Raw genomic sequence first — 21,375 nt, 5'->3', positions numbered from 1 at the left:
GGTTCAGAACAGAGTTGAGGAGGAACTTCTTCACTCAAAGGGTGGTGAATCTCTGGAATTCTCTGCCCGTTGAAGTGGTGGAGGCTGCCTCGCTAAATATTTTTAAGATGCGGGTTGATAGGTTTTTGATAGGCAAGGGGATTAAGGGTTATGGGGAGAGGGCGGGGATGTGGAACTGAGACACGACAGATCAGCCATGATCTTATTGAATGGCGGGGCAGGCTCGAGGGGCTAGATGGCCTACTCCTGCTCCTATTTCTTACGTTCTTACATTTACTATCAAATAAAACTGTTGGACTTTAACCTGGTGTTATGAGACTTCTTCCCTAGTTTTTCTGCCCAGTTTCAAACTGGAGACTTTACGCTTGTTAAGTGGAGTTGGAGTTTAGAAGGATGAGGGGGGGAAATAGACTGGACGTGGAGAGGATGTTTCCACTAGTAGGAAAAACTAGAACCAGAGGGCACAACCTCAGGCTAAAGGGACGACCCTTTAAAAAGAGACGAGGAGGAATTTCTTCAGCCAGAGAATGGTGAATCTGTGGAGCTCTTTGCCACAGAAGGCTGTGGAGGCCAGGTCACTGAGTGTCTTTAAGACAGAGATAAATAGGTTCTTGATTAATAAGGAGATCAAGGGTTATGGGGAAAAGGCAGAGGAATGGGGATGACAAAAATATCAACCATAATTGAATGGTGGAGCAAACTCGATGGGCCGAGTGGCCTGATTCTACTCCTATGTCTTATGGTCTTATAGGCGAATGGGATAACCACCACACTACAGAATCAATGCTCAAAGTTTTTTAATAATGTTTCTGCCACTTGTCAGGAGTGTTAGGTTTCTTTTATAAATCAACTCACATGATGTGGACATTGCTGAAAATGTAAGAGTTTATAGCCCATTCCTAATCATCACAGAGAGGCGACCGGCTCAGAACAACTCAGTGCTTTGTTAGGTCATTTCAGAGAGCAATTCACAGTCAGTCACATTGCTGTGGGTCAGTCTGGGTAAAGGTGACAGTGTTCCTTCTCGAAAGGGTATCAGCAAACCAGGTAGGTTTCGAAGACAATCCAGTAGGTTTCATGGTCACCATTACTGATCCCAGTTCTTTATTCCAGATTTTATTTCAATCCACAAACAGCATTATTGGGATTTGACCTCATGTCTTGGATTACTAGTCCCATGACACAACCTTGATGCTACTGTATTCAATTGCATCAAGGGATGCAATGGTACTAAGCTACACAGACCAACAAGGCTCTAGAACAATGCTTACTGACATTGCTGATTTTAGCCTAGTGGAGATCAGCTTCCTCATCTTAGGGAGTGGCGTGTTGAGATTGCACCAAGAGTACCTGCTCCTGGTCACTCACCAATCATTCCACCCAACTTTCCCCAAATAACCGGTGAAAATCGCAGAAACAGGTTCAATAACAGTGGCCTGCAACTACACTTCAGTACCTCAAGGACATGGTTTAGATTCACATGACAAACATTCAGATGGCATAGCCAAGACTGCCAAGCCAGTGGCATTGAATGCTAACATGTCGCTGGCATGGGAGAGACCACAAAGAAGTACTGTTACTCAAATGAGACATTAAGCAGAGATGTAAACAATCCTGTGGTAGCATTTTGATGAAAAGCCTTGATGTCCTGATCAATATTATCCTCAACCTACATCAAGGAACACAGTTAATCTGGTCATTAGCATGCTCTAATTGGAGAAAGTTTGTTCTGCCCAAAACAACTAATGCATCTCCTACATGGACAACTGTGTGTCAAAAGAATTTCACTGACTGTAAAACATTTCACAGGCATCTTGTGGTCATGAAAGATGCTACATGGATGCAAGTCTTTTCTTTTTTTCCTCCTTTAAGATGCTCTTCAAAACCTTTTGGTCACCCTGTTCCAACGATTTTACGATTGTCACGTGTATTAGTATACAGTGAAAAGTATTGTTTTTTGCAGACAAAGATTACTGTTCATAGAGAAGGAAAGAAGAGACTGCAGAAAGTAGTGTTATAGTCACAGCTAAGGTGTAGAGAGAGATCAACTTAACATGAGGTAGGTCCAAAGGTCTGGTGGCAGCAGGGAAGAAGCTGTTTTTGTGTCGGATGATACACGACATCGGACTTTTAATCTTTTTCCCGACAGAAGAAGGTGGGAGAGAGTAGGGCCGGGGTGCATGGGGTCCTTGATTATGCTGTCTGCTTTTCTGACACAGTGGGAAGTGTAGACAGAGTCAAGGGGTGGGAAGCTGGTTTAAACCATAAGACCACAAGACATAGGAGCAGAATTAGGCCACTCAGCCCATCGAGTCTGCTCCGCCATTCAATCATGGCTGATATTTTTCTCATCCCATTCTCCTGACATTTCCCCATAATCCCTGATCCCTTTGTTAATCAAGAACCTATCTCTGTCTTAAAGACACTCAATGACCTGGCCTCCACAGCCTTCTGCTGGAGTTCCACAGATTCACCATTCTCTGGCTGAAGAAATTACTCCTCATTTCTGTTTTAAAGGATCGCCCCTTTAGCCTGAGGTTGTGCCCTCTGGTTTTAGTTTTTCCGATTAGTGGAAACATCCTCTCCACGTCCACTCTATCCAGGCCTCGCAGTGTCCTGTAAGTTTCAATAAGGTCCCACCTCATCCTTCTAAACTCCAGAGTTCTCAACTTTTCCTCATACGTCAAGCTTTTCATTCCAGGGATCATTCTTATGAACCTCCTCTGAACCCTTTCCAAGACCAGCAGATCCTTCCTTAGATACGGGGCCCAAAACTGCTCACAATACTCCAAATACGATTGTGATTGAAACGCAGTCCATTACACGATGGACTGAGCTCTGTTCACAATACTTTATAGTTTCTTGCGGTCTTGGACAGAGCAGGTGCCATTCCAAGCTGTGATACAACCAGAAAGAATGCTTTCTATGGTGCGTCTGTAAAAGTTGGAGAGTCGGAATGGACATGTCAAATTCCCTTAGCCTCCTGAGAAAATAGAGGCGTTGTTGGTGATCTGGACACCTAGAAACCTGAAGCTCTCGACCATTTCTGCTTCATTCCCGTAGATAGGGGTATGTTCTCCACTACACTTCCTGAAGCCAATGACAACCGCCTTCATTTTGTTGACATTGAGGTAGAGATTACTGTTGTTGTCCCAGTTCACCAGATTCTCTACCTCTTTCCTGTACTCTGCTTCATCGTTTGAAATCTGACCCACTATGGTGGTTGTCAGCAAACTTGTAAATCAAGTTGGAGGGGAATTTGGCCACATAATCATAGGTGTATAAAGAATATAGTAGGGGGCTGAGAACACAGCCTTGTGTGGCACTGGTGTTGAAGATGATCGTGGAGGAGATATTGTTGCCTATCCATACTGGGTCTATGGGTTAGGAAGTCTAAGGTCTAATCGCAGAGAGAGGAGCCAAGCCCCAGGCCATGGAGTTTGATGAGCTTTGTAGGAATAATGCCTTCTCATGTGGTCCATTAAAAGTCCTGTGAAGGAGGCTGCAATGTTTTATTGTATCAGTATCAGAATGTAAGGTCAATAACAAGGGAGAGAGATGCAAGGTGACTGATGAAAGACCCAGAGGCAACATGAGGAAGTTTTTTTTTTACTAAACAAGAAGAATGCACTTTCCAATATGATGATGGAAACTGATTGGCTCGTAGTTTTCCATGGAACCATAGAATCCCTACAGTGCAGGAGGCCATTCAACCCATTGAGTCTGCACCAACTCTCCGAAAGGTCATCTTAACCAGGCCTACAACCCCACCTTACCTGTAACCTCTCACATTTAGCCTGGCTAACTCACGTAAGCTGCCCATCTTTGGACTGGGGGAGGAAACCCACGCAGACACAGGAAGAACATACAAACTCCACACAGTCACCCAAAATCAAACTTGGGTCCCTGGTACTGAGAGAGAGCAGTGTAACCACTGTGCCACCATGCTGCCCTTTCAAAAACTATTTGGAGGAGGAAAAAATGCAGAGATATGGGAAAGAGACAGGGAATGGGAATAACTTGACAGCTTTTTGGAAGATAGGTTGAATAGCTTCCTTCTACGCTATCCTATGATTCCAAATGAGAAGATTTCCTCAGCCACAGGAGGTCCACATCAGGAAAAATCCTGACTTCCATTCTCCTGATTCACTTAGTGCCTATGGCTGAAGAAATCCTCCCAGAGACACAGTGTGGAGTTAGATCTTACAGAGGAACTTCTGTGTCCAGAAAAATGTGAACACCACCAGGAATTCCTCACGACCTGGTCAAAGTATCTAACCAAGTAAATCTTGAGCCTCTGTGGATTGTGCTTCAAAGATCTGGATGTCTAACAAACTTTATAAGATGATATGACTGCAACTGTCTTGAGTGGGAGATCTGAAACAGATGCCTTCAAAATCCAGACTGGTGTTAAGCAAGACTGTTTGATAGATCCAATGCTATTTACAATCTGAGAGTGACTATTCACCTCAAAGATCAACTGCCCTCTGCTGTCAGTATTAAATTCCATCTAGAGGACAACTCTTTAACCTCAGTTGCCTTAATGCCAAAATTAAACTGACCACCATAGATATAAATGATCTAATTTTGTGAATGACTGCAGTGATACTGCCTACTCTGCAGCAGATTTGCAAATCACTCCAAATCTCTTCAATTGTGCATTCAGGAAACTCAGCCAGTCCTTGAACAAAAAAAAACTTACATATCACCCCAGACCTGGTCAGCCAGATATTCCCCCTCTCATAACATGTTTACTCTGGAATTTATTCAGCATTTCCCAAATCTTGGCAGCCACTTCTCTCAAAAGGCCACGGTACGGTGACACAATGGTGGGGAATTTCACAGTAACTTCATTGCAGTGTTAATGTGAGCTTTACTTGTGACTAATAAATAAACTTTACTTTTCATTGATGAGGACTGGATCTGTTCTGCCAGCTCAGCCTTCTACAAACTACAGCAGCAACTATTTGACAGCAGAGACCTCTGCAAGTCAACAGAAGTCCTCATGTACAGAGCAATTGTTGTCACCACACTTCTGTACTGCGGTGAGACCTGCACCATGTATTAGCAACACATGAGAGCACTAGAAAAATTTAATCAGCAATGTCTCTACTGCATCCTCTGGATTCAATGGAAGGACCATCGAATATAGTGTTCTTGAAACCACTTCCACAACCACCGAGGCAAAACTGCAAAATCCACGACAATGGTTTTGATTATCCAGGCACGCTCCAATCTCCTCTGCCAGCTTCTGTTTTCCCAACTCTCAAATGGCATAAGGAAGAAAATGAAAACACTTCAAAAGACACTCTGCATCATTGACATTAATGACTAGGAGGAGTTTTTATTGATTGCTCAGGATGACAGTCATGTGTCCATCAAGCTGCATAATACTTTGAGTTACAACATCTTAATGATGAAGCAGTGCAGCAGCAGAGAAGGAAACCAATTCTGCATTCTGGATCCCACTACTTCACCGTATGGCATATGTTCTAATCGGTCAGCTCTGTCACAGAGATGGAATAGGCTCAATGGGCCAAAAGGCTTTTTTTTGTGTTCTGTCGCTCTATCATATACAATTTTACATTAAAATGTGCAAGCAGGACAACAGGACTTTAAAAAAAACTTGCATTTATATAGTACCTGTGACAAATTCAGGATGTCTCAAAATGTTTTACAGCCAACAAGGTGTGTTTATAGTGGAATCACTAAACAAAACACACACAACAAGCTCCCACATATACAGCAATGCAACCATCTGTCTTTTTATGATGTTGATTGAGAGATAAACATTGGCCAAGACACTGGGGCAGTAAGAAGCCCCATCCTTTAGGCTCCTCATCCGAAAGAGGGCAGCTCCGACAGTGCAGCACACCCTCAGCCTGGATTGTGTGCTCCTGGGACTTGAAACCTTCAACTTTCTGACTCAGAATTTCCCCTCCACAGTGGGCTGGGCCCATACCCTCCACAGTGGGCTGGGCCTGGGCCTGGGCCATCCTCTCCACAGTGGGCTGGGGTGGGCTCATTCCCTCCACAGTGGGGGGCTGGGCCTGGGCCTGGGGCTGGGGCCTGGGCCTGGGCCTGGGCCATCCTCTCCACAGTGGGCTGGGGTGGGCTCATTCCCTCCACAGTGGGGGGCTGGGCTGGGCCTGGGCCATCCTCTCCTCAGTGAGCCGGGCTAGGCCCATTCCCTCCACTTGATCCCGAACAGGCTCGGGAGGGAAACTGCCATCAATTTTCAGGCTGCTCGGAAGGAGGGGAAACGCTTTTACTTCCAAAGCACGGACCCTGGTCAGGCATCCATAACCATTTACCTTGAGAGCTGTTCCCACCAGGCGCTTTCCTGTCACCGAAGGCCGGGAACAGGGAGCCTGAACCCGGCTCCATCCCGCCTGGGCCCCGCTGACTCCTAGCGCGGCGCCCCGTCCCCGGGAGATGACGTCATACCCGCCCCACTGCAGCATGGGAGTTGTAGTCTTCAAAGGGACAAAACCTCATTGAAACCCATGCTAAACTGGGGGTTCAGGGACTACACTCCTTAGCACTGCTACCTTCCCCTTACTGCACTCCCTCAGCAATATGCTGTTCATGCATTGTAATTGAATAGAATCATAGAAACCCGACAGTGCAGGAGGAGGCCATTCAGCCCTTTGAGCCTACATCAACAACAATTGCAGCCAGGCCCTAGACCTGTGATGCCATGCATTTACCCTGCTAATCCCCCTGACATTTAGGGGCAATTTAGCATAGCCAATCAACCTAACCCGCACATTTTTGGAGTGTGGGAGGAAACCGGAGCACCCGGAGGAAATCCATGCAAACATGGGGAGAACATGCAAAGTCCACACAGACAGTGGCTAGGATTGAACCTGGGTCCCTGGCCATACTGACCTCGTGATGTTGGTATGCCGGCGTTGGACTGGCGTAAACACAGTAAAAAGTATGACAACACCAGGTTTTAGTCCAACCGATTTATTTGATAATAGACTCACAAGCTTTCGGGGTTAGCCCCTTCGTCACTGACCTCCTCAGAAGACAAACACAGGACATGGTGGGCAGAGTGCCCTTTGTCATCCGGAGCGGAGAAGCTACAACATCTTCTCCAGAGCCTTCAACATGTCATCGATGAAGACGAACATCTCGCCGAGGCCATTCCCACACCCCCACTTCTTGCCTTCAAACAACTGCACAACCTCAAACAGGCCATTGTCCACAGCAAACTACTCAGCTTTCAGGGGAACAGTGACCTCAACACCACACAACCCTGCCATAGCAACCTCTGCGGATCATCAACATGGATGCCATCATCTCACGTGAGAACACCATCCATCAGGTACACGCTACATACTCTTGCAACTCGGCCAACATTGTCTACCTGATATGCTGCAGGAAAGGATGTCCAAGGCATGGTATGTCGGGGAAACTATGCAGACGCCACGGCAATGAATGAATAAACACAGCTTGACAATCACCGGGCAAGACTGTTCTCTTCATGTTGGGGAACACTTAGCAGTCACGGGAATTCAGCCTTTGATCTTTGGGTAAGCGTTCTCCAAGGTGGCCTTCACGACACACAGCAGTGCAGAATCGCTGAGCAGACTGATAGCCAAGTTCCCCACACATGAGGACAGCCTCAGCCAGGATCTTGTGTTTGTGTCACATTATCTATAACCCCCCACAACTTGCCTAGGCTTGCAAAATCTCACTAAGTGTCTGGCTGGAGACAATCTCTTTAACCTGTGCTAACCCACTCTCCACTGACATTGTCTGTAGCTTTAAGTCTTGATTACCTGTAAAGACTCGCATTCCAACCATTATCTTGCAAATTGAGTTTGTGTCTATATATGCCCTGTTTGTGAACACAACTCCTCACTCACCCGATGAAGGAGCAGTGCTCCAGAAGCTTGTGGCTTGTGCTACCAAATAAACCTGTTGGACTTTAACCTGGTGTTGTGAGATTTCTCACTGTTCTGTGAGGCAGCAGTGCTAACCGCTGTGCCACCAAATTGGAATATGAGTCAGAGGATCATAGAGATATACAGCACGGAAACAGACCTAGCTCATTTATGCTGACCAGGTTTCCCAAACTGAACTAGTCCCGTTTGCCTGTGTTTGGCCCATATCCCTCTAAACCTTTCCTGTCCATGTATCTATCCAAATGCCTTTTAAATGTTGTAATTGTACCCACCTCTACCACCTCCTCTGCCAATGTCTTGTAATCACAGTACGAAGTCTCACAACACCAGGTTAAAGTCCAACAGGTTTATTTGATAGCAAACGCCACAAGCTTTCGGAGCGCTGCAATGTCTTGTAATAACATATTTTACAGTAATTGCTTTCGAGAAAAAGGTTGAGATGATGCTTAATGCAACCTGTGCTTAATGCATTCAATGCTCATGTGAGCAGAATGTTAAAAAATTAACCAACTATCTCAGACAAAATGTTATTATATTTTAAAATGTTATCCCAATGGGGGAGGGAGAAAAATAAAAGCCTTGCATTTCATATAGCACCTTTCAGCACCAACCAATTAAGTACTTTTGCATCATAAGCAGAAAATGTTGGAAAACCTCAGCAGATCTTAAGAGTTTAAAACTTTTTTTATTCAAGGGCTTACATTAACACTGCAATGAAGTTACTGTGAAAATCCCTTGATCGCCACATTCCGGCACCTGTTTGGGTACACTGGGGGAAAATTTATTACGGCCAATGCACCCTAACCAGCACGTCTTTCACATTGTGGGAGGAAACCAAAGCATCCAGAGAAAACCCACACAAACATAGGGTGAATGTGCAGACTCCACAAGGCTGCGACCCAAGCCAGGAATCGAACCTGGGTCCCTGATGCTATGAGGCACCACTGTGTCACCATGCAGTCTGGCAGCATCTGTGGGGAGAGAAAATAGAGTTAACGTACTTTTGCAGTGTGGTCACGAGTGTACTGTAGGAAATGTGGTGTAATTTAGTATAAAGTAGGTCCATTCAAAAGTCTTTCATTACACCCTAGCTATGACTGTAACACTATATTCTGCACCCTCCCCTTTCCTTCTCCCTATGTACTCTATGAACAGTGTGCTTTGGTGTCATCAGCAAATTTGAAGGTGGAGTTGCAGCAGAATTTGAGCACACAATCATAGATGTATTGAGAGTGTAGTAAGGGGCTGAGCACACAGCCCTGTGCAACACCGAAGCTGCTGATAATCATGGAGGAGGTGTCATTACCAATGGCCTCTGTTCATTCTTGGTGAGAATAAGATTTATTTTATTAAGTAGCTAAAGCTGTAGTGGAGGCAATCAAAATTTAGAAAATGCATGAAATACTCATCAGTAATAGTGACATTTGTGAGAGAAACAGAGTTACCATTTCCGGCAAAGACCTCTGATCACATTCTGGTTTTAGTTCACATTTTCAACATGTGTGATATTTTGTGGCTGTATCCGTGTAGCTCAAATAAATATCAAAAACATGTAAAGAAAATGATTTGAAGATAATTGTGGATGTAATAGTGTGGCGCCCCACTTTGACATCAAGACATTTCAGGCTTCTTTAGGAACACAAGGTGAGAGAAATCAGGTACAGGGGTTTGCAGCCTTAGGCTGCGCCCGTCCTTTCATGCTTACTGCATGGCTCCCCGATGCATTCCACCCAAGAGAGGACACCACCCTCTGGGGTGATCACTCACTCTCGGTTCCCACTGGTCCCTCAAGCCAGGTGATCCTCTTCTGCCGTGCTGTCTGAAGGAAACACACACGATTACTGCAGTGGGAACATTTCCAGTGGGAATGAGGAGACTTATTTTTGTGCAGCAATTTGCTACAATCTGAAACGCACTGCCTGAAAGGATGATGAAAGTAGATTCAATAACAACGTTTAAAAGGAAATGTGTTCAATATTTGAAGAGGAAATTGTTGCAGGGCTCTGCGAAAAGGGCAGAGGGAATGCATTTAATTGGACAGCTCTTTGAAAGAGCCAACATTAGGATGATGGACCAAGTGGCCTCCTTCTGTGCTATGCAATATTACTGGTTAGGATTATAGCTTCTTAGATCCTCCAGAGCTGCACTGTTAACACAGGAAATCACACATCCAACTGTGACGGTGCAGTAACACAAACTGTTAAGAGTAAATCCCCTGGTCATAATTGTAGCTGATTAACCATTCTGTAAATGCTCACAGATTACCTTCTCTTTTTCATGTTCATCACATTTCTTGACAGATTGCAGGGAATTACAGAATTTTTATATAAAGACAGGGGTATGAAAAGTGCTCCGTAAATAATCCACACTCTAAACATGGGATCAGAGTCAAAATTGATCAAACAAGTGAGAAATCAGGTATGCTTTCTGTCATACCTTTCCATCTGATTCATACAACAGAAATTATCCTCTTTTCCTCACTGTCATAGATGATTCTTTTTGGGTCTTTTCCTGATTGGCAGTCAGTGAAAAAGAACCCCAACTATTTACATTATACACTAATGATTTGGAAGAGGGAACTGAATGTATTATCTCCACATTTGCAGATAATGCAAAGGGTGAGAGGGTGAGCTGTGAGGAGGATGCAGAGATGCTTCAGTGTGATTTGGACTGGCTGAGTGGGCGGGCAACTGCAGGGCAGTTATCATGTGGATAACTGTGAGGTTATCCACTTTGGTTGCAATAAGAGGAAGACAGATTACTACTTGAGTGGGTGTAAATAGAGAGAGGCGGATATTCAAGGAGACTTTGGCGTCCTTGTGTATCAGTTGCTGAAGGTAAGCGCCAGGTACAGCATGATAAAGAAGGCAAATGCTATGTTAGCCTTCACAGTGAGAGGATTTGAGTACAAGGATAGGCAGGTTTTGCTGCAGTTGTGTAGGGAGTTGGTGAGGCTACACCTGGAATATTGTCTGCAACTTTGGTGTCCTTATCTGAGGAAGGATGTCCTTGCTAGAGGGAGTGCAGCAAAGGTTTACCAGGCTAATTCCTGGTCTGTCATATGAGGAGAGACTAAGTCGGTTAGGATTATATTCACTGGAGTTTAGAAGAGTGAGAGGGGGATCTCATAGAAACTTATAAAATTCTAACAGGGTTAGACAGGGTAGATTCCGAAAGAATGTTCCCAATGGTGGGGGAGTCCAGAATTAGGGGTAATTGTTTGAGGATAATAGGTAAATCTTTTAGAACTGAGGTGAGGTCTTTACCCAAAGGGTGGTGAAAATGTGGAATTCATCACCACAGAATGTAGTTGAGACCAAAGCGTTGTCTGGTTTCAAGAAGAAATTGGAGACAGCTCTTGGGACTAAAGGAATATGGGGTGAAGGGAGAATTGGGATGTTGAATTCGACGATCAGCCATGGTCAAGATGAATGGCAGAGCAAGCTCGAAGGGCCGAATGGCCTACTCCTGCTTCTACTTTCTATGTTTCTATGATCCTCAGAAACTCTTTAGAAAGATTGAATTTCCCTTTGCAAAGGAGATTTCAAAACTCAGAACTTCCCAAAATATTTTACAGCAAATTAAGTACTTCTGAAGCATAGCCATCGTTATAAAGTAGGAACCTTTCAGAAAAAGTTTTCCAACATTCCCTCCTGAAAGTGTATCGTCAGCCTGGTTCTACACATGCCAGCACCGCACTGTCGCCTCACTGGAAATGGACGTTCTTCATGTGAGAGCAGAAACAGTTAGCCTCGGCAGGGTGACTTCTCAATCAGTCCATCAGGACCCAGGAGAACTCACTTCTACTTTGGTTCACTGGGTTCTGAGATGGCTGATAAGTCCAGTGTGGGATTTAAGGACTCTGTCACTTGTGAAGGCTTGGGCAGATGAGGTACTATCTCTGACAGGTCAATTTTACCTCTGTGTGCTGCTCCAGACAAAGTCTGTCATGTGTTTGGTGTCTTCTGGGAGAGGGTGGGGCCTAAGAGGAGGAGTGTGGCCTAGATGGGAGCATGGCCTATGGGGAGGTAGGCAGGAGGAAACTGCACACTCTGCAACCAGCAAACGACCATGGGGGGGGTGAGATCGGCCAGGCCAGGGGGGAGATAGTCAGCCATGGGGGCCAGCGATCACAGGAGGGGAGCGATCAGCCGTGGAGGCAGAGGCCAGCAATCGTGGGAGGGGATGCGCCCAATATCCAGAAGGGGGAGGTGACTGACCCATCTCTCTGTGCTATTACACTGAATAGAGATCTGCATATGCATGCGCAATTGCGCCTTGTACTGTGAGCTGCCAGCTTTCTGGCGAACTCAGGCCCCTCTCCTCACCGGAGGGGCAGGAAACAGAATTTGCATTATTTTTCACGCAGAATGGTGTCACCAAATAAATGGAACTGAAACTCTTCCATTTTCACGCTCGTTAGAATTTATTTGGTAAGATCACTCCCCCCCACATATATACCCTGCTAGTCTCTCTGATATTGAGGAGCAATTTTGCTGGCCAATCAACCTAACCTGCATATCTTTGGCGTCATTAATCCTCAAGGGACCACACAGTGCTGCAAATAGGTCACACACAGTAAAGAAAACTGCAATGAACCTGAGGTCACTAAATAAAAAGAAGTTCTTCCTTTCTATAGTTCCCCACATGTCCACATGTGTGTTCTTCCTAACAGGAACCCTGGGTAATTGATTTTGGATCAGAGGCAGTATAAGATGAACTGTATCTGACCTGCTCTGTAGATTATTTCTACACATGTGGGTAATTTGCTAGGAATCATTGGAGTGGGTGAAGGATGGTGACAGATTTCTGAGGGCAGCCAATATTGAGGAAGATATTATTGGATGCAGAGTCAAAGGCTCTGCACAGGAGTTAGTGCTGTTCCTTACATTTTCCATGAATTTTCCACCTAGTAAAGATCACTGAGGAAAGGAATATTTGAGGAACTGAACCTCAAACCCAAGGTTTACGGGGCAGCAGTGATGCCTGTGCTCCTTATGCTTTGGAGACTTGGATGACCTATTTCAGGCACCTCAACGCACTGGAGAAATATCACCATCGATGTCTTCACAAGGCCCTCCAAATCTGGTGACAAAGGTGGTCTGCATCCACATCCTCACCCAAGCCAACTTGCCCAGCTTTGAGGCACTAATCACTCAAAGGCAGCTCCGTCGGGCAGGAATGCCGAACCAATGCCTGACACCAGACTCCTGAAGCAACTACTCTATTGGAAGCAGTTTCAGCTGATCTCAGGTGAAATGCTTTAGGGATGTCCTCAAAGCAGCCCTGAAAGAGGTCAAATAACCCCACTGACTCATGGGATTCCCTGTCTTGTGAATGACTAAATTGGAGGTTTGTGAGGATGGCACTGAACGCATTGAGAGACTTTGTTGGGGACATGCGCCGTCAAGGCATCGGAGGGAGGGCACAAACCTCCAAACAGCCCACCTACACAATCCTTCCAGCACAACCTGCCCCAAACATGGCAAAGTCTTCAGATTATGCATTAGACTTTTCAACCATCTGAGAACCCATCGAACCAGAGAGGAAGCAAGTCATCCTCAAACTCAAGGGAATGCTTAAGAAGAAAGCATAAAGTTTGGTTTGTTGATTGTTCCTGTGAAGCATTTTGTTGGAATGATAAAGTCGTATATAGGAGGGATGTCTGAGGTAGATTCTTCACTCAGAGAGTGGTTGGGGTGTGGAATGGACTGCCTGCTGTGATAGTGGAGTCGGACACTTTAGGAACAATCAAGCAGTTATTGGATAGACACATGGAGCACACCAGAATGATAGGGAGTGGGATAGCTTGATCTTGGGTTTGGACATAGCTCGGCACAGCATTGAGGGCCGAAGGGCCTGTACTGTGCGGTAATGTTCTATGTTTCTATGTAATATAAATACAAGTGGTTGTTGTGTCATTGGTGAAGGAAATCCAATCAAGATTTGATTACAACCATTATATTTTGATTGAATGATTTGTTATCACAATGCTTTCATCTTGAGTGATACTTCTGTCGATTAGGGGCAATCTTATGGAGGTCTATAAAATAATGAGGGACATAGATCAGCTAGATAGTCAATATCTTTTCCCCAAGGTAAGGGAGTCTAAAACTAGTGGGCATAGATTTAAGCTGAGGGGGAGAGATACAGAAGGGTCCAGAGGGGCAATTTTTTCACACAGAAGGTGGTGAGTGTCTGGAACAAGCTGCCAGAGGTAGTAGTAGAGGCAGATAGAATTTTTTCTTTTAAGAAGTGTTTAGACAGTTACATGGGTAAGATAGGTATCGAGCGATATAGACCAAACGCAGGTAATTGGGACTAGCTTAGGAGTTTTAAAAAAGGGAAAGCCTGGACAAGTTGGGCCGAAGGGCCTGTTTCCCTGCTGTAAACCTCTATGAATCTATAACTCAATACAATTTCCAGCTCAGCCAATTGTGAACTGAATTCAATAAATCTATTAATCTGGAAGCTAACCCCCAAGAAATAAACACAAAAACCCAACTATTTTTGGCACACAAGACTCCAGTTTCACACCATTCAGTTGATTCTCAGAGGAATTAAGAATTGGCAATAATTACTTTGTTATTATGTGTCCATATCTCAAAAACAAGTGTAAAAACAATGGTATTATTACATACCACATTCTAGACTAATGTTCCCACTAATTTGCTTTGAGAGCATGGAGGTGATTTATTCAAATACACCGTGTACCCACAGTAATTGAAAGGAATCGACTTGTGCACAGCCTGTGCAGGAACTTTTGAGTTACTGAGGAGTCTATGCAGCCTGGCAGGAACTTTGCTCCAGACACTTGGCAAATCTTGGCTGATACCCCAGTGGATATCTGAGGAGAGATGCACTCTCAGAGGTACCATCTTTTGAGATTGGACATTCAACCAAGATAAACCTGAGGCCTCTTAGTGGTGTGTGGTGGACGGTGGAGAGTGGGGGCGGGGGGCACATGAAGGATCCATGATCAATCTGAAGAAGAATTGTGAAGTCTTCCCCATTGCCCAGTCAATATTTTGATCTGATTTATTATTGTCGCATGTATCAGTATTCAGTGAAAAGTATTGTTTCTTCCGTGCTTTACAGACAAAGCATACCATTCATAGAGAAGGAAAGGAGATGGTGCAGAATGTGGTGTTACAGTCATAGCTGGAATGTAGAGAAAGACCAACTTAATGCGAGGTAGGTCCATTCAAAAGACTGATAGCAGCGGGGAAGAAGCTGTTCTTGTGTCGGTTGGTACGGGACCTCAGACTTTTGTACCTTTTTCTTGATGGAAAAAGGTGGGAGAGAGAATTTCTGAGGTGCATGGGGGGTCCTTGATTATACTGGCTGCTTTGCCGAGGCAGCAGGAAGTGTAGACAGAGTCAATGGATGGGAGGCTGGTTTGTGTGATGGGTTGGGCTACATTCACAGCCTTTTGTAGTTTTATCAGTTTAACCCTTTACCGATATGACTAAATCAGACTCTCTGGTTATTCTTGTTCTGGGACCTTGCTGTCATATAAGAATGCAAGTTTGTTTTCCTTCTTCAATGACTGAATTGTAATTTGGATGGTGAACAGATGGTCACAAGCTATCTCCCCCAACTCTCAAATGGCCAACGTTCCACGGAAGGACAAAGGAAACACCTCAAAGACGCTCTGAAACTCTCCTTGGAGTGTGGCAGCATTGACATTAACGACTGGGAGAAACCTGCTCCCAAAATGGCGAAAACTTATCCCTCAAGCTGCATCACACTTTCACAATGAGGTATAGTGGCATCAGAAAAGGAAGCAAATCCTGCATTCTGGATCCCACTACCTCACAGGACATCCTGCCCCACGTGTCAAATGATCTTTGAGCCCAGAATCAGCCTGTTCAGTCACATGAATGGATATTAACCTCAAATTAAGGAAAAGCTGCGATGAAGGTCATCTGACCTAACGTTGCCATATGTGGTACGGTAATATATTTTGTTTTGTAATGCTGTTGTGAAGAATCTTGAGGTGCTTTATTATATTAAAGGTGCTATATAAATAGGAGTTTTTATCGTTGTTGCTTTAAGGCCAGGTTGCTCTGCATTCTGAATCAATTACTGCTCAGACTGATATTGAAGTTGGATGGTTATGAAGTAAGCACACGGATCAGTCAGCACCCTCAGTTAACAGTCTAGTCCAGTGAAGGGCAACATAGACTCATGAGAGGGATGCGTGAGTGGCCCTCCTTCATCTCATAAATCAGGCCTGTTCACTGACCATGAATGACATTAAATACATTTAATACACGCCAAATATTTCAAAGTAAAGTTTACTTATTATTTATTTATTCACAAGTAAGGCTTAAATTAACACTGCAATGAAGTTACTATGAAATTCCCCTGGTTGTCACACTTTGGCACCTGTTCGGGCCAATGCACATCTTTCAGACTGTGGGAGGAAACCAGAGCACCCGGAGGAAACCCACGCAGACATGGGGAGAATGTGCAAACTTCACACAGACAGCGACCCAAGCTTGGGATCGAACCCGGGCTCCTGGTGCTGTGAGGCAGCAGTGCTGACCATTGTGCCACCATGTCGCCCATAACAGGTTATAGAAAATGCTTAATCATTTATGTATTAATAGAACCGTCATCAACTCCAAACGATGAAAACAGGAGAAATATTTACACTTTGGACACAGAGGGAGCACACGGCTCAGTCAACGTTGTGAGCCATCAGCACACACCTCACTTCATTTGCTCTTGCTTTACATGCGAATCACTTCAGACACACCAGTCAAACAAAAATGGCATGGACAGAAATCAGTGGAATGTGGGAACCCTGCGCGTGGTCAACGGTCACCAAAATGTCTCGTGGGTCGCACTCAGAACCCAGGTAGGCCGCATGTGGCCCTTGGGCCAGAGTTTGCCCACCACAGGCCTAGTCAGAGAAAGATGCCTGCCTTGCGGAGAAGCAATGCAACATCTGAAGCTTACGGTAAACTCTGCTGTCTAGAATATGACATACCCCCTGTTATAAATTTCACTCAAACGTTAGGCCAACTAAACATTGAAATCCAATATGAAATTTGCGCTGGCCAGTAAAACAGAATGACTGGTCAGTTATCTTGTTGCTGGAATCTGGGGCTCTCTACAGTACAGACAGCAACAACTATAGTTCAGTAAGTAACTTTGCTGGTTTTAAAGCAGTTTGGGATGTCCTATCATTATATAAGATGCAATATGAATGCAAGTTGCTCATTAGTTCTAACTCCAGTCTCAGTAAAAGAGAAAATAAAGAAGCTGTGAATATAAATTATGAGCTGCACAACTCTCAGCATTGTCACGCAGAAAACTGGACTGTTACTCCTTAGGTTGATTACATAGAATCTTACACTGCAGAAGGAGGCCATTTGGCCCATCTGGTCTGCACCGACCACAATCCCACCCAGGTCCTATCCCCTTAACCACATACATTTACCCTAGCTAGTTCCCCTGACATTAAGGAGCAACTTAACATGGCCAATCCACCTAACCTGCACATCTTTAAACTTTACCGAGACTTTGAGCAGTAAGGCTTGGGGGAGGGGCTAAAAGGCAGGATGTAAAGGAGACAGAAAGAAATGGTTGTTTAAGGAGTGGGAAATGCCTCAGTTCTCTTGCGACATTTTAATTATCAGAACCTCAAAAACCAACGTGCAATCCTGAATGAAGGTGTCAGCTTGAAGGTGACCGCCTCGTCTCGCAGTCTAAAGTTTGCAGGTTTGAATCCCACTGTCAAAACCTGGGCACATAACATGGGCTGGCACGAAGGGAGCAGTGTGCTCTTAAAGGTGCCATGTTCTGGCTGGCACATTAAGCATGTCTATCCTCTCAGACAAGAGGAAGTGTTTATCAGGTCAATAAGGCATTGCTGTCTGTGCAATCTTGCTGGGGTTACATGCTATTTTACAGCAGTGAGTTCTTTTTTTAACAAATTATTCTTTCATGGGATGTGGGCACTGCTGCCAAGGCCAGCACTGTTCCTAGTACACTTCAAGGTGTGAGTGTAAAGATTTCCCGAAGCTGTGAAAGATGCAAAGATTGTCCGTGAGCATTGTTTGTGTTTTGCAGAAGCTTGTATAATTGCAAGTCTTTCTTTGTACCCCATCTTCCCCCATCAGCTTCTCAAGAAGGCAAGCAGTCAGTTGGAGCAGGTTCTCTCAGTTCACACACACTGGAAAACTTGTCTGCTGTAGCTCCAGTCACACCATCAGGGGGCAGAGCTCATCTTGCATATTTACATATTGGCGGCTAAGCACGTTTTGTGGAAAAAAAATGGGTTACTTGTGTTCTGAAAAATCTGTTTTATTTTGAAGTCTACACACATTGATGGGCATCTGCTAGATCACGATCCAGATCACTGCTCAGTCAGGTGGAAGCATTCTCATTTATACAGTTCATGAGATACTTATGAATGAAGTTGGCCATTAGGGCCTCTTAATCTACCCACCTACACTTCCCCTCTCGATATTCATTAAATGGTAGTATTGTGATACTGTTGTGTCTTGAGGTGGCGGTGAATGGAGGGGAGGGGGGTTTACATATTCCAACTCTTTAAAATAGTGAGGTTTTCACCAGAATTCTGCAAAGACAGTGGGCTGATTTTTGTCAGTCATTCCCACAGACAGATATATAACAAGACTCTATTACAGCAAACCACCCTTGGTAATCCAGGAGGAGATTCCTAGCTTAGAAGCTAATTTGGGAAAGGTTGATGAGGGAAATATCAAACCTTATTATTGACAGATACAAGGACTGATTTCTCCCAGTGGACTGTGTATAGGAGACAGTCTGAAAAAAACACAGGAGGTTGTTTATTCACTGAAAAATAGACAAGGTAATTCTGATGCTCAGGATATAGAATTATAGAATATTGCAATATAGGAGGAGGCCATTTGGCCCATTGAGTCTGCAAACACTCTTTCAAAGAGCAATCCAGTTAGTCCCAGGCCCCCATTCTAATCCTGTATCTCTGCAATTTTTCATTCAATATTTATCCAATTCCCTTTTGAAGAGAACCTGTATTCACCATTTATCAGACATTACAATCCAATTCCTGATAACAGATTGTATAAGTCAGTTTCCTCTTGTGTCACCTTTGATTCTTTATCCAATAACCCTGTGCCTTCTGGTTATTGACCCCTCAGTCACTGGAAATAGTTCCTCTTTATTTACTCAATCTAAGCCTGGGCAATGTATTTTCTTTTTAAGCACGTCGATGATTGTATCAATCTTTTCGTGTGTCGCTTTCCGATGTTGCACAGCAAACATTTTTAACTTATCTTCTTGCCCTTCCTCTCTTCGAAATATTGGGCAGGACTTTCCCATTCCACCCACCACAGGAATCGTAACCAGCAGGACACAGACCATTCAAAGCTCGGGCGGGATTTTTCCAGTCTTGGGGCAAACACAGCCGGAAAACCTGCCCATTGAGTCTGTAAAGTGTTCAGTTCACTTGCTGCAAGCCCCCCCCCTCCCCCACCCCCCACTCCTCCATCCAAGCTAATATTCTTACAACAACTCCCAGCTATTTGACTGCATCACCATCAAAGCTGATCCTGTTTCTACCTGATGTCCACGTCTGCATTTCCTCATAGGAATCACTTCTACATCTATGATGCAATGATTAGGAATGGACTCCCTGATCATATGAAATGTGCTTTGACCGCTGTCACTTTCATTTTCTGTACTCCCTGCAACTCTTTTTAGGAGACTCTTAATATCATAGTTCATTCGCCTCCGCACCTGGCTTATCTGGCCCACCTCTGCACCTAATTCATAAGTTTGTAACAGTATATATGACACGGTATGGAGGTCTATAAAGGCCGTGGATCTGTAACTGGCTGACAAAAATGTGGGTGACATAAGAATTTTTATGAACAGTATAAAAGCCTTGGGGCTTAACATTATTTTGACAGATTTCAACCCCAACTAGCTACCTTACTATATCTTACAATTATTTCTATTTTTAGATTCCTTCTGAAGTTATGTACTTTTTTTTTCTGGTAATTTATTCTATGACGCCTTGCTTTGATATTTACCCCTTTTACTAAAAGCAGGTTGTTTAAAGTTTAAGAATTCATACACAGGGAACGTATCCCCAAACAGCCATTTGTGAGCCAGTTATGGTGGTGGGTTTTGTGATGTGCAAGTCTCTCACCCTCAAGGACTGAGACCCTTCATCTAGGACTCACATAGTGCAGCTTGGGAGCCTGATTAATAATGTGTTTGATTGTAGTGGATTTGCCAGGGCTTGGGAAACCAGCAGGGCAAGAGAGACAGAAATTGTCAGTTCCAGAAGCCTTTTACGGCAGTCCTTATGGAATGCTCTCCCCATCTCACCCCCAGAGCTCCAGCCCCTCAAGGAAATTTTCAGGCCAATTGCTAGATTGGAAAGACGACAATGTAAAATTGCCAAGAAAATGTTTAACACTGACTTTGTCATTTGCTTTTCCCGGCCCACTAGGCACCTACCCCAGCAGCACATTCTGGACCACCTCTGTAATATCACTTGGACTTTACCAAGACCCCGTAGAAATTTTAACTGAAGGTTAGTTCAAGCAGCTTTGAAATGTTTATGCTGATAGTTACTTAAGTTCATTCCAGTGAGCGGTCTGGTCACCTCAGAGTGTTATTTATCTTGAAATACGTCAGCTTTTTGTAAACTTTGTGTTGTCTCTTTAGCCATTTTAGGCAGGTGACAGAATGTATAATTCAATGCTGTCTCTAGTTATTATAATGGCATAATCTCCTAGATGAACATGCTGCCAGGGATGTTTTAGTAGTGAACATAATCAATGACGTAAATGCTCAATAATGAAATCATTATAATGTGCTGGCTACTGTCATCTGTCTCTTGCTTTCATTATTAACTCAACGTGACACTAAAGAAATGAAGATAAAGGGGTCAATAATTGCTCTAACTATGTCTTATGTGGTTTAGGAAAGGATTATTTTCTTCTTCTGCAGTTTTCGCAAACATGTCTTCAAACCACAAGTTCCTATTGGCCTTAGTTGTTAAGCTGAAGACCATTCATGATTCATGGCATTTTGCAAAGTATTCCTGGGCCAACATTCCTCGTGTCACCCAGCATCACAAATAAACTGGTCAGTAATTTCTTCATGGCTGTGTTTGCCTTCGTAGCAAGTTGCTGCACTTCAGAAAGCAATTCACTGTTTGAAGTGCTTCAAGATGTTTCAATGACAGGCAATAAAACTCCATGAATTTCTTTTAAAAAGGCATAAACAAATATCTTGCAGGGTGGTGCAGATCTGGCGTGTTGTTATTTAGTGCTTTTCCAATTTTAAGTGACCATAAAGCTCATTGGGTAGCTTTTATTCACTCTTACTAATAAAAACACATATATAAGATCGTTACGTTAGCTAGAATATACATAATGTATATTGTTATAATAATAATGTCATTATTAATCATTTATTAGCATTG

The 21,375-nt window shown here is 44.1% G+C and overlaps 1 protein-coding gene across 2 annotated transcripts in view; it reads right to left on the bottom strand.

Moving 5' to 3' along the window:
- The window catches only part of nrde2 (NRDE-2, necessary for RNA interference, domain containing), a 78,006-nt gene extending 71,592 nt beyond the window's left edge, over positions 1–6,414 (bottom strand). For both annotated transcript variants that reach the window (XM_080202206.1, XM_080202205.1), the window contains exon 1: positions 6,315–6,414. In XM_080202206.1, coding sequence (XP_080058332.1) covers positions 6,315–6,387 — 73 coding nt within the window. In that variant the 5' untranslated portion in view covers positions 6,388–6,414. The remainder of the gene's footprint in view (positions 1–6,314) is intronic.
- Positions 6,415–21,375: the final 14,961 nt, after the last annotated feature.

Source organism: Carcharhinus amblyrhynchos, chromosome 14 (genome assembly GCF_965287045.1).
Source record: "Carcharhinus amblyrhynchos chromosome 14, sCarAmb.v2.hapA, whole genome shotgun sequence".
NCBI classification, from domain to species: domain Eukaryota; kingdom Metazoa; phylum Chordata; class Chondrichthyes; order Carcharhiniformes; family Carcharhinidae; genus Carcharhinus; species Carcharhinus amblyrhynchos.
The sequence above is the reverse complement of the archived record's forward strand: the minus strand, read 5'-3'. Positions and strand labels throughout refer to the sequence as shown.